The sequence below is a fragment of the Camelus dromedarius genome, chromosome X (genome assembly GCF_036321535.1).
Source record: "Camelus dromedarius isolate mCamDro1 chromosome X, mCamDro1.pat, whole genome shotgun sequence".
Classification (NCBI taxonomy): Eukaryota; Metazoa; Chordata; class Mammalia; order Artiodactyla; family Camelidae; genus Camelus; species Camelus dromedarius.
The window spans coordinates 14,004,102-14,018,572 of record NC_087472.1 but is presented as its reverse complement, the minus strand read 5'-3'; the positions used below and the strand labels follow the sequence as shown (position 1 = coordinate 14,018,572).

At 42.5% G+C, this 14,471-nt stretch overlaps 1 protein-coding gene across 3 annotated transcripts in view; it reads right to left on the bottom strand.

Moving 5' to 3' along the window:
* The window catches only part of MAP7D3 (MAP7 domain containing 3), a 29,176-nt gene extending 21,143 nt beyond the window's left edge, over positions 1-8,033 (bottom strand). For all 3 annotated transcript variants that reach the window (XM_031446054.2, XM_031446055.2, XM_064482579.1), the window contains exons 1-4: positions 7,927-8,033; positions 2,603-2,701; positions 2,415-2,498; positions 1,116-1,279 (exon numbers count right to left, since the gene is read on the bottom strand). In XM_031446054.2, coding sequence (XP_031301914.2) covers positions 1,116-1,279; positions 2,415-2,498; positions 2,603-2,701; positions 7,927-7,987 — 408 coding nt within the window. In that variant the 5' untranslated portion in view covers positions 7,988-8,033. The remainder of the gene's footprint in view (positions 1-1,115; positions 1,280-2,414; positions 2,499-2,602; positions 2,702-7,926) is intronic.
* Between the last annotated feature and the right edge of the window lie 6,438 nt (positions 8,034-14,471).

The window sequence follows — 14,471 nt, the reverse complement described above, 5'->3', positions numbered from 1 at the left end:
GGTAAGGCATTTGCAAGAGCAACTTTACGCAAAAATCAGACAGAAAGGCAAGCACCACAGAGAAGGCTCTTGGGGAGATATGGAAGCAAAGAGAAAAGAAGAGAAAAAGACATTTAAAAATTAGAACAGGAAAAAGAGAGGGAGATACAGACACACGTACAGAGAGATCAACAGGCAGAAAAGTCCAAAGATGGGGAGAGAAAAAAAGAGAGAGGCTAAAACAAAGAAAGCAGAAAGAAAAGGGCAGTGCCTCAGGCAGACAAAGGCCAGGATCAGATGGACAGCCACAGACTGACTAAGGCTTACTCAGGGACACTTGAGAGTCACTGGAACAAAGAAAGAATGGCAGCAAGAAGGAGACTGGTGCCACAGAGAACGTGCCAATGCAAAAGGAGTCAAGGACACTCAGTAAAGCAGTGGGATGACCTACGGAGGAAAACTTGGTGTCAGAGAGACTCATACCGACTGAGACAGGTAGCCAAACGCCTACATACAAAGAGTCAAAGACAACCTGACCGAAGTCGGACAGAATGGGAGAGAGAGGGCACAACGAAGGCAGTGACTCACACCAACAGAGTGCCAAGGACACCAAACGGAGTCCAGAGAGGAAAAGAGAGCAGCAGGGCCTCAAAACAACAGAAAGAAAGGAGCTCGTGGGGGAGAGAGCGCACACAGGAGGGAGCCAGGGAACCCCTGGGAGAGCGCCAGGGCTCTGACCGGCTGGGCCTCCGGCACTCACATGACAGGAGTTGTGAGAAGTAAACCGTCAGATGGGGGCCCATCAGGGAGGGCCTTTTGCGGGGACAACAGTTTCTGGTAGGAGAGCATACCGCTCACCGCAAACCTCAGGCTGCAGGCACCCTGGGTTCCAGGCTCTGCAAGTCGACAGGGCTCTCTTCCTGGATTAGCAAGGTTCCTCTTTACCTCAGCTCCTGAGCCTAAACTCAGGGGTCTGATCAGAACAGGGCAAGGAAAGAAGAAACGAAGAACTAGGATTGGTTTCCCTTCCACAGGTGGGACCAGTAAAGGCAGAAAAGGGCTAAGAAAAAAAGTACCCCAGAACCAGGCAACACAGCATATTTATCATCCGATTAACAGGCTAGAAGAACATGTACCCTTTCCTCCTGAAATTTTTCTTTTCTTTTTCTTTCTGCAGATATTCTCCGTTGCTCATCCTTTGCCTTCTGCTCTCTCAGTCTTCGTTGCTTTTCCTCCATCTGTTTTTCATATAGGATCTTAGACTTTCTTTCTTTCTCAAGAAGTTGTATTTCTTTATTAGCTGAAATATTCCAAATGCAAGGTATAAGAGCCAAGAAAATATTTCAGTTTTCCACATTACATACAGAGTAGGAAAAACTTAATGTATTTTATTCTCTTTCTTAAAAATACCATAATCTATGCTAATAACTACAGATTTATTATATAAGTGAACAGAGATGGCCATGAAAGAATCATTTCCACTGGGTGTTCATTTAACTCCCAAGAAGTGAATTGGCTTAGATGACTCTCCTCCTGTCCAAACTAAAATTTCAAATTCAGAAGAAATATTTTTTTTCGTGTGATGTTACTGCTGACTTGAGCTGAAGTCAAACCCCACCAGATTAACCTGCTGCACATTAAAATAAGAATTTAAAAAACACACATATGGTCAGAATATATGTTTTTCCCCCTTCTACTAGGACACTTCATTCCAAAGGCCTCACCTAGGCAGACCACATCAAGACGCCAGTTTGACCTTCATGGGCTCAGGCACATACCACACTACTGAACAGCATGATGTTTTCCTATATTCAAATTTCCCCTCACTAAAGCCTGGAGAGCATCTATGCAGTTGTAAAATACTCTTATAGAGCTACAGGAAGAAACACCTCCTTGCCAAAACAAAGACAATTGCTATTCCATTTGAATGAAGTTGAGCACTAGTTTTGCAGTGGATTTACAAGACCAGGTGAGAAAAATACATAGTTGAAAATTTCTCTCAAGGTGTAGAAAAAGATTGTTCTTTAAGATCCTAACTGATACAAAGTTATACTTGAGAAGCATAGCAACCAGTGAAAGATATCGTATCTATTTTAGGATTATTAGCGACTTCATTTTTGTTTTTAGAATCATTTTTACTGAAATCCCATTTTGCTTGTTTGTACAAACACTGAAGAAATTTTCATACCTTAGTTTTCAGAAAATAAAAGCTAACAGAAACTACTAGTTCAAAAATTAAACAATTTGGTCAAATATTTTTCATAGGCCTTCTTTATCTAATTTAGTTCAAGCTTTTAACCCAATATAGAACATACTATTAGAAAGTATAATCTATCATATAAACAGATTAAAAAGTAAGTAAAACCACTTTGGAAACAAATAACCTTAACATATAATTCATTCATTTTAATTTTTTAAAAAAGTCTAATACATACCATCTTCCTGTCTCTTTTTCTCCTCTCTTCGCTCCTTTGCTAATCTTTGTTTTATATCGTTTTTAAGCACAGATCCATCTATTACTAAAAAAATAAATAAATAAAAGAATATAGTTAGGCATTAATGGGATATCAAACTTTAATGATATGATACTTCGACATCTATCAAAGCTTTCTAGAAATTATACCTGGTTTAAATGCTGACTTTGCATTTGAAGACTGAGGTGCAAGAGTGCTAAAGCCACTCTGGTTTCGTCTTTCTTCAGCAATTGCGTTAGCAGCAGCGACTAAAATGCAGGGAGATAAAGGAAAGGGATTAGATATTAAGCATACAAACAGCCAATCCGGGGTGGCAAAGCACAGCCAACTGTATCTTTGATGATAAGACAGTATCTCTTCTAGAAGGCATAAATCATGACAGATTACTCTGGGTCAACAAAAAAGACATACTGAGTACCTATGATGTTCAACAATAATTTAACGAAGAATTTAAGTGTTTACTGTGGCCATGCTGGCCTGTGTGTGCAGCTACAGAGAGTGGTTTGTGGAAGTCACAGCGCAAGCTTGTGGATGAGTAGGAGCTAACGATTAACAGTTTTCAAAAATGCCTCAGACAAGACATTACACCAAGTACTAGAAAAACTGAGCTGGCAAGGAACTGGAAAAACTGTTTTGCCATAAAGTGGGGGAATTTAGAAAAGAAAAGATTTGGAATTTATGGATCTGAATTTGGAAGTTAAATTGTCAACAGTGACTGCCTCAGAGATTCGGCCAAATATGAACGAGTATATTTTACATTATCTAGACAGGGGCTTTCTACCCTGGCTGCAAACTAGAGTCACCAAAATTGCTTTTAAAAAAATTAGCAATGCCTTCCCCTCCCGGTCCCCACACTGCGAGAGTGGGGTCCAGCCTTTGCAGTTGCTAAAAGCTCCATTCTGATGCACAGTGAAGATGGAGAAACACTCGAGGAATTTCCAACGTGATCGTATTATTCTAGGTAGGAAAATGTCGAGCAAATAAATATAAATTATATAATATAAAATTTATATGTCATGTGTAAACAGGTAGAAAAGTGGTAAGTAAACTTCAAAAAGGGTGAAATATAAGATTATGGGGGCATAATTTGAGGGAAAGTGAGAAAAACTAAAATTCTAGGATGATACACACACAAGTTATTATTGAGGAATTCCCAATACATTAAAATAATAATTTTAAAAACACACCTATGGTCAGAATATATGTTTTTTTCCCCTTCTAACACAATCCATATATGGCTGTATCTAAAATGCCGCACAATATTGGGCATCTTCAGGCAGGGGCTGGAGAATAGCACTGAATTATGACCCTGTGATACTGCGTACAGCTCTGGTTTCTATATTTCAAGAAAAATGTTCACAGTTGAAGATGGGCAGTTAAAATAGGGGAATAGAGGAGCTGTGGCTGTACTCGGAATGAATGGACTTTGAGATGTTAGTTGCCACTGAGGAAAGGTATCTGGGACCCATTTTACAGAGTAACCTTGAAAGGTGACATCACAATTGCTGCCAAAGGCATTGCCATTTTAAAAGGGAAAAAGGATTTTTTTTTAATCCCAGAGACCTAACAGCTCAGATAATCCATGATCTAGCTTGAAAATTACTCTTCTCAGCTTCCTCAGTAATTTAACTACCAGCAGTTTTGTGGACCATAATTATCCTCTGAATTTGAGTACTAGTGTATTAAGAAAAAAATTCTTAAATATAGTCTATAAATTAATTAAACCATCCTACGTATCTCCCTCCCACTCACAACATATCTATGTGAGCACAGAGAAACCAGCATTGTTTTTGTACATTTGGTTTTCCCACTTAAAAGTCCTAAGGAAAGTCCGTATTTTGGCACAATTCAGTTGGCCGTAAAGACAATATCTCTCAAGATGTACAATTTTACCAGATTTAAAGATCTTATTAATTAGAAGTAACCTTAGAAATAGCTGTGGTGGGAATAATGAACCAAATCATACAAAGGTCATAATATCAAATTTGATTTCTAGAGCTTTATATCCAAATTCCTACTGGCAAGAAATACATTTACCAAAAGGACAGGTTCTAAAAATTATTTAAAATGTCCAGGCAATTCGAGAAAGCCTTTATGTATGAACTTAACAGAATGAACATTCAACTCCACCCAATGAGGGAACTTACTTACCATTCACTTTAAGGTAACAGTAAGGCACAGTAGAGTATTTCTATAGTTCTTATACTAACTCTCAAATTAAAGTTAAAAGTTATCTTTTGCCTGAAGACTAAATAAGAAAATGTGTAGAGTTTATTAACTAAGACTGAATTATGAATCTTAATCTGTATTTGCAGTACTTTCCTACAACTTGCCATAACAAATAATGTGTATCACTTCACCATTTACCAAGTTCTTTTCATTTGTATTACCACATTAAATTCTCATAACACTCCTATAAAGGGTATTACTATTTTCCTCACTTTCTTTTTTTTTTTCAGATGAAAAACCTGAGATCACACAGCCAGCAATCGGTAAAGCCAGAACTTAATCCAACTGTAGATTATGAAGCAACTTTATTTTGAAATATTATATAATTATCAAGACTGTATAAAACTCACATCAACCTTTATATGACTTAGTTTAATAATCCCACCTCAGCCACTTCTAAGGTTACTTCTTTTTAAAATACCACAAGGAAGGAATTAAGATCTAAATGCATAAAACTGATTTAATGATAAGTAAATGAAATATATGGGTTTTGGGTTAAAATATACTTTGGAAATATAGCAATGGAAAAAATTTTAAATAAAGCATTTACTATGTATTTTTTAAAGAAAGTACTATCATGCTGCGGCTAACAAACGCCTAAGTTTAGAGAAAATGTGTAAAAGACATTACAAGAAGAAAATCAGTCCCTCTGATGGGGAAACTTAACAAACTCAATCAGCCTAGCTAGCTAGCTCAATAAAAGCCTCAGAATGAAGTGAGCCCAAAACAGGTGACACTAGGATGCCAACCTTAAAGAATGCTTTTCACTTGACAGATTTTTAAATGATGTCATTGAAATTTTGAGGCCCCTTCTGGACACAAAGTATTTTAACTCATTACTGACTTCAATATAGTAGGACATTTCTGCTTCTCTCCTGAAACTACCCGCTTCCTCAAAACACACACAAAGATCTTTGTCACAAGAGCTCTGCTCCACTAGGGCAAGCTCAATGCAAGAAGGAAGAACATTTTTCCACGACAGCTTGCTAGTTCAAGAATGGTAATAATCTTCCTAAAGCCGCACCCAAGCACAATCACCCCAAAATGCTTAATCCTGTGAGATGTCAATGATACTCATCCCAGTACTTACTTAGCAAAAATTCTACACTGTCTGCCACAGCTGTTGCTCCTGAAATCACTTGGAGTTCAACATAAAATCTTTAGCCCCCACCTCTCCAAGACTTTTCTTCTGTACTCATTAGAAACATTAGATCACATAAACTAGTATTTTTTTTAATAAGGTAGCAAAAGGCAGAGATTGTAAAAACTGACTGAAGGTTTTTATTATAAAGAGGGCTGTGGTTACGGCAGAGAACAACCGTACCATGAAGCTAACTGCTACAGATTAATACAGTGCTACTCACTGTTATCTGGGTAACAGAATGAAAAGCAGCAATTGCTACAGTCTTATATTGAGCTCCTGCTGGATGCAGCCTGCAAAGTGCTGGCTGGGGAGGTCAGCAGCAGATTCTTTTCCAGCAGCCCAGTCCCTGACCCTTCCTACAGCTGCTGGCCCAGTCTTGGATCCACCTTCACTCAAAGCCAAGCAGTTGGAAGTCATGTGGTCTCCTGTGGATCCATTCCACCCATACCAAGAATCTCTCTTCATAGCTTTATGACAGTTTGCACGTGAGAAAATATTGAGGAAAAAAAATAGGAACCCAAAGAAATCTGCAATCAGGGAACCACAAATATAAGGTACATTCACAGAATTCTGCCTAAACAGCAACAAAGTCTACTCACTGGTATTTGGATAACAGAAAAGAAGCATTTGTCACAAAGTGGCAGAACATTTCACTGACTCCTTGTCCCCGTTAGGAAAATGCTGAGGCCATGCTGAGACCAAGTTATAGTCAAGTTGGTCCTCTATGAAAGTTTAACATGTGACGTTTTCAATTCCTAATATGAAATGGACATATGAAATGGGCAGCAAAGATGTCAACTAGGGTTCTGGGTTAAGCCCCTCCTTTTTTGGGGCATCATGGCTTTAAGCTTTTGGTTTGAAATACTGTGAATTCAAGCAACTGTCCCATATAAAACTTTAAAATACTTTTCGACTTTCAATATACAAATCTTTGAATTTATTGCAAAGTCCCCCTCTAGGTGAACCATAATAAGCCAGAGACAAAAAGAAGAGTTTTTCTCCCTATGGAACGATGAAAGTGTATTTGCTTCTGACACCTCCGGAGAGTTGATTCAAAGCGTTCTGAAATAACAAAGCCTTCCAATAGTAGCCAGGCTAAAACTTAATTCTCAACTGCAAATGAAAAAAATCCTTAAGGATTTCAACAAAATCAGTAAGACTGTTTTATTGGAGCTCATATAAAAGGAAACCAGCCTGAGAACAGGCTAAAAGCAACCTCCCACAATCGAATACTACCTCTCTCAGGCAATGGACAAGTCTCTTGGGCTAAGCAATGCGCTGTCCAATTTTATAAAATCAACGATTTGGGGTGGGGGGAAGGGTACTTTTTGGCGATGGGATCAGTTTAGGAGAAAGCACTTTGAAGCGCTGACTCCCATTCAGCTCAGCCTGGGGTCTGCAAGAGGTCCCACGGAAGATGACATCTTGGCGAAGTCATGTGCTACAGGAGGCAAACCCGGAGGAGCCGAGAGCCAAGTTTCATCCCAACTTTCAAAGCAAGACCTCCCCCCCAAGGCCCCCTCGTCACCGGCCCTTGACCGGGAGGGTGCAGGAAGTCAAGCCTTGGGAGAGACAAGGACTGAGACCGTGGGAGAGGACGAAAGCGCGAGCGCCCCGGGCCGCGGGAAAACTTCAGGGCTGCCCCGGGCCCCGAGGGCTATCCCAGCGCCCGCACATCCCCGGCAGCTGCGCGTCCCGTCTGCGAAGGCGTCCACCGCCCCCACTGGCAGGCGAGGCTCGGGGCCGTCCGCGGGGTCCCGGGTGCCAGGCCCCTGCCCTCCCGCCCCAGCAGCGCCCGTTAGTTCTCTCGCTCCCCGCCCGTGGGGGTGCGGGCGCGGGCGGTGGCAGCTGGACCGCGGGCTGCGGGACTCAGGCCATTGGCGGCGCGGGCCAGCCGTCTCCCTTCCCGCCCCCGTCCCGTCCCGTCGCCCCGTCGCGTCCCCGGGCGCTGTGGCACGAGGGGACATCAGACCGCGCGCGAGGAGACTCCGGAGTAAAGTTTTCCGGCGCGGGCCACGCCGCTCCAGAGGTCCCTGGGGCCGCGGGAACCCTGCCTCCCGCGCGCGCCCGAGCTCCCCCGGGAGCCGCCGGCCCGCTCACCCATCCGTTCCCGCAGCCCCTTCAGGGATGTGCTGCCGCGAGCGCCAGCCCGCTCCGCCATCTTCAGAGCTGCCGAGCTGGGAGCCGCTGCTGCCGCCGCCGGGACCCCAGTGCGCAGGCTCTGGCGCGGCCGCCACGGGGGTCGGGGGCGTGGCTCCGGGGGCGGGGCGGGGCCCAAAGAGACGCCGCGGCAGCCTCAGACCCGCAAACGCCGCAGCGCTACTTTCCGGGACCACCTTGTGTAAGGAAACCGTCTTCTACGTCCCGTGCTCTCCCCATACCCTCATCTTGGAGGACAGCCGATCATCAGCTGGCTTGGCTATCCAACAGTCCTTTTTCTTTTCATCACTTCTACCTAGAAACGCAGTACATTCATTCTTCATTCATTCGTTCATTTAAGGATCACTTCCTAAGTGCCTCTTGGGTTCGCCTGCATTATGAGTTTGCTAGTCTTTGAAAAACAACAGAAAGGCCCAAGTTGGGCGAAAGGTTGGGAAAGAGGTTCCTGTGAGGTGCTAGGGGCCTGATCACGAGTAAAAATTTTTTAAGTTATTGACAATAAACCATGACACTGTTAGGTCTCAAAGTTGTGTGAATTACCTTTCGGGTGTTTGTGGATCTTTAAAGTGAAGGAGAGGACTTACTGGTGTTAATCTCTCCAGATAGATACATATAAAATACATCAATAATTAGTATCAAGAATGCATAAAGATCTAAAAATACTTAAGAAAAAGACAACCCCCCAAAAAGTGAGCAAAAGGCATAAACAGGCCTTTCACAGGAGAGAAGACACAAATGGCCAAATTAGCATATGAAAAGATGCTGAAATTCTTTAGCACTTGAGAGAATACAGATGAAAACCACAAGATACCATGTTACACCTACAGATTTGTCAAAAATTAAAGAATGTACAGTAAGTGTTGGTGAAGACGTAGAAAAATAATACTATAAATCAACTATACTTCAATTAAAAAAATACTAGTACAGAAAAAAATTGCCATTATAGCACCTGAAGCCCTGCGCCTACGTATATACAGACACCAGTGCTTTGCATGATGTACAGGAGATGGTAGCCGTGACTATTATTACACCCGTAGACTAATCATGAATGCGCAAGGCACATACACATATACACAGATTCAGCTTTGATGAATTTACCTGGAACTTACAAACAGAAGATCTAGAAAAATGCATCACCTTTGTAGTTTTTTGTAAAAATGTCGAAAATGTTGAACTCACTGTTAGATGTCGAACCCATCTAATAATGAGGAAACATTCAGACAAATCAAAACTGTGGCATATTCTGCAAAACAACTGACCTGGATGCTTCAAAATGAAAGATTAAAAACAAACACCAAGAAAGTGTTTCAGATCAGAGGAGGCTAAAGAGATCAGGTGTAAGCATGCATGATCCTTGATTAGAACCTAGGTTTGCATTCATTATGGGGACAACTGGGAAAATCTGAATATGAACTGTATATTAGATATTATTGTATCAAAGTCAAATTTCTTGGGAGTGAGAATGATATTATGGTCATGTAGGGAAATGTCCTTTTTCTTAAGAAGTAAATGCTGAAGGCATTGGGGGTAAAGTATCATAATATCCGAAACTTACTGTCAAGTAGTTCACAGGAAAAAAACAGAGCAACTATCACAAAATGTTAAAAACTGGTGAATCTAGATGGTTACATAGATGCTCATTTTACTCTTCTTTCAACTCTTCCATGGGTTTCTCATTTTTAAGTAAGTTGGGGAATTTTTCTGAAATCTAGAAAGATTGTCTTCTTTAAACATCACCACTTTGAAAAGTGAAATTTGATTTGGAATTACATATATGGGGAGGAGCCCCCCATATCGTTGCAGCATTTAGAAACTCTAAAGGCCTTAATCCCGCCCAGGTGAGTGGGGAAGGGGCAATAAGAGGTCTACAAAAAAACAAATATAGGCAGCATATGCTGGGAGTTGGATGAGTAATTAAAATGGGTTCCAAGAGCTCAGAGGGATGAGAAATCACTCATGGTTGGGGTGATCAGAGAAGCCTTTGTGGAAGAATTGGCACTTATTTCGCACCTGCTGATCAAAAGAACGCAATGGCACCTTAATTTCAGCCTCCCCTAGGAGCTGAGTGAGGCAATGGGCCCATCTGTGGCCAGATCGTCCCATTTTTCAAAATAAGCTGGAAATCTGGATTTTAACGTAAAATCTCTTATTTTAAAAATGATAAGAACATTAAAAGTTTTGAAAACCACAGTGCAGGACAAATGAAATGGTCAAATAGCTAATCAATGTTCAAGTTTCCCAATTACCTCATTTTTTTACATCGAATAAAAATCCAAACAAGGTCCACACATGGCATTCATTGATATGCCTTTTAGGTTTCTTTTAATCTATAAATAACCCTTCTTTCTCTCAACCCTCTTTGACAGATCACTGTGAGTTTTCAACTCATTCATTCATTCAGTAGGTAGGTCATTCAACAGAGCTTTTTTGACCATCTACTCTGTGCCTGGCAGGTTGGGAAAAAAAGAGAGCTATGTCCTCCAGTGATTCTAAATGAATAATTAGACCTCAGGGTCCCCTTCGATGTTTCCTTGTGGCTACAGCAGCTCCCTAAGGAGCCCCCACGGGACTGTTTGTATATTTCTCAGAAAAATATTGGAGCTGAAAGCTGCCAGCTTGGAGAGAGTGAATCTATTCTGGAGCCAACGCAGACTCAGAGCTGGGAAAGAACCCAGGCTGCTCAAGTCCTCTCCTCCTGTATTTGGAAAGCCTGTTCCCCAGTGAGCAAAAAAGAACTGGAATCCTGCACACTATTTTTTTCCTACTTGGCTATTTTTTCCCTTAAACCTGACACCAGCAGGAAACATTCACAAACCACAGTCATAATAGGTCTAGGAATTGTCACTTTTTTTTCTGTTAAAATATTGAATTCACATGTAATAAACACTGGGTGGACTTATCAAGTCCAACAAATTTGCATTTAAACAGCCACCACCACAGCACTGTACTAAGAGTTCTAAGCTTCATGGCTGTGAGATGGCTGTTCCTCTCCATCCTGAACTAGCTGTCAGATTCACCCATCACACACGCAGCAGAGTCAGGCCTCTCGTTTCTCATTCTCTCATTTCTGACTCTTGCCTCGCATCTGTTGCAGCTTGGCTGTGATGCAGGGGGAAGAGTGATGTTTCATTCTGGACTCGTCTCTTGCCAAGCCGACTCATATTTTCCTTTCTTTTCCCAAATCTGCACTTTTCTTCTCTCCTAAGTTACGGACTTACCTCAGGCTCTGGTCACTTCTTGCTTGGTTGGTGGCAGCCTTCCCAGCTCTGGAATTCCTGCTGCAACACCTCAGGGTCCCCCCTGGCCATTACCCTTCAGCACCCCTCCCCCTTCTCCTTCCCCTTCCCTTTGCACAGAGGACCGTGGGTGACCTTGCTCTCTTTCCTGGGGTGGGGGTGGGGGGCGCTGATTCTCATGACCTGAGCTGACCAGGGTGGGGGCTGGAGCTTCTTAGGAGAGGAAGAAGAGGCCACCACTGTCACTTTGGATCAGACAAACCTCAGCAGGGAAGCGTGTGGTGACGGCTGTAACAATCTGTTTGGAGCAGTAGGTATGTCTTGGATACTTACCGGTACATAGTAAGAGCTGTCATTTGTCCAGTGCCTCCTCACAGGCACAGTGCTTAAAGGTTTATGTGGATTATTTAATATAATCCTCAGCACCACTTTATGAGAGAGCTTTTGTTAGCATCCTCATTTTACAGATGAGGAAACAGTTAATTTCCCCAGGGTTAGTAGAGCTAGGAAGTAGCAGGACCAGGATTCAAGGCCATGTGTATCTAGTACTCCTTACACTGTGTCTCCCGGTTTACCAGCTGATGAGCCCCTAGTCTGCTCTTAATTCCTAACCCATGTCTTCCACTTTTCCACAGATCCAGTCCCCACACTCAGCCTTTTCAGTGTTGCACTTTTGATGATTGGGAAGGTCTTCCTACAACTACATCTCTTAACTCAAGTATCAGTATAGCAGTCTCTTAAGTCTTTAATTGAATTGACTCAAACTACTCCATAAAAAAAATTGAAAAATGGGTGTTTCATATATATCTGGCAATGGAGATACATATGACTCCTGTTAAGCAGTCTTCCTTCTAGAATAGCAAGGCTCAGCAGAGCCAAGCACTCAGGACTGACTTCAAAATACCTCTGTAAAGGAAAACGCGCCGCATCTATCGCGCTGTTTATCCTGCAATGAATATGTGTTGAATGAAAAAGTACAAAAAGCCTCCACAGTACTGCAGGAGGAAGAAATGAAAATATTTTCGATGGCCACCAGGGTGTTGAAAAGGTCTAGACTTAAAATTATTAAAGGGCAAGAAAATGTCCTCATTTTTTTTCTTGACTTCAAATAAAGTAGAGCAAACATGGGCTGTGCCTTCTAATTCTAAATACAGGGCCTGTAATATAAAGGAAGCTTCTGGGGATGCCAAAAAGCATAAAATAGCAAGAATGCCCTTTAAAGACACTTTAGGATTTCTAACAGAGCTAAAAATTGGTAAAATCCAGATGGGAGAAAATGAAAAGAAAAGAGAGAAGTCAGGATGGTTTGTTAAGACACAGATTTGCTGGGCTCCATTCCCAGAGCTTCTGATTCTATAAGTGTCATTAATTGTACAACATATACCTCTAAGGAAATGTACCGAATAATATCTACTGTGATGTCAAGTATAGCTGAGTACTTAATGTCTTTGATGATGATAAATATTAAAAATTGGTAAATATTAAAACACTGATGATGATAAATATTAAAAATTCTAATACAGATCTAATGTTGTATACATCCTGATACTTAACATTTTTTTTTTACTAAGGGCAGGCAGATGCTTTGCCCTAGGGGTCCTTGAAAGCCAAGGTCTGGCCAAGGCCTTGCTGGTGAGCATCACCATGGAGGGAGGGGCATCACGACAGGGAGCTGCCCGCAAGGCTGCCTGAGAGCATTTTGTACCACAATTTCCTGTGACAGAGTGTGCTACAGCACACTACATACACGGTTTTCCTGCTCTTGGCCCTCCATACACAGGACAGTCCACATACATATGCACCTATGTTTTCAAAGGACCTCATTAATGGGGGGAGAGTATAGCTCAAGTGGTAGAGCGCATGCTTAGCATGCATGATGGCCCGGGGTTCAATCCCCAGTACATCCTCCAAAAATAAATAAACCTAATTGCTTCCCCCCTACCAAAATGAAAATAAATAAATAAAAAATAAAAAGGACCTCATTAGATGAATGAGGGGGAAAGTGAAATATGCAAGTCTTCGTGACCCAAGATGGGAATGGTTAGACAATCCTGTCCCTAACTCGGCTCTTCTCGAGCCACCCTTTGCAAAACTCAGCTGTTTGTCACTAGGTTGATACAGTTGCGGAGTTGCCTGCACTGTTAAACCTCATTGTTTTCTCATGGCCAGCTCCTAGATCTATTTAGAGAATGTGTCCTTTGAGAGACAAAAGGGCCTGAGAGGACAAAGGAAACCACTGTGCACAGTCTTCGTGGCACGTGGGTCTATCAGAACGCACACGTGGGCAGCCAAGAGCCAAAGCAGACTTCCCAGGAGGTTCTCATCTCTGCATGCAGCTGGGGTGAAGGACTCAGCAATGCAGAGTGAAATTTCTAAGGGTCAGCCCAACAGCCAGCCCCTTGAAAAGAAAACTCTCCAGGGTTTTCAGAGAAGAGTCTTGGGGTAGATGGGGAGGAGGAGAGAAAAAGAGCAGGTTATCCTTGAGGCCAAGTGAACAGACAACGTTTCTCTGCTTTCAGGAAATACAAATATCCTTGACTTTGCTTTGCTTTAGTTTCCAGATATTACCGTGGAGGACAGATCATGGAATGTGAGAGCTAGCAAGGAACTTCAAGGCCACTAAGTTTAGTCCTCTCACTTTCCCCTGAGGCTCAGAGAGGCATGTTGACTCAAGTCCCCACAGCTGGAACCCAGGTCTCCTGATGCCCTATCTCATGCTCTTTCCTCTACACACACGTGAAAGGCTGTCCAAACAATCTTTTGGAAGAAGAAAAAAAAAAGTGAGAATTGCTGATCCAGCGCTGGGAACCATTATGCAATCCAGCTGGAATTTGACCTATATCCTCTCATGAAACTGAAACGGACACGGGAGGGAAACAGATGGAGATCCCGCTAAGTTGTGAAAGGCACACTTAAAGGATATTTAACAGCCATGATTTTTGTAAAGGATCCAATAAGTTGGCCCCTACCTGCTGCTCCACACTCCTGTCTCACCACTTCCTCCATGGAACCCTCTTCTGCAGCCCCCAAACCAGGCAAACGTCTCGGCTTGCACGGCCCTCTTATATCTACTCTTCCCGCACCTCACAGAGGCATGATTCAAATTCAGGATAATCTGATTCCAGAGTCCTCAAACTTTCCAGAGGTATGAGGAGCCAGAGGAAGAGAGGGCCGCTCTGGGCAGTGCCTGGCAGCCTATGCCCGGGCTAAAAGCGTGCCAATGTGGAACTGTGATCTGAATCTGGGAGT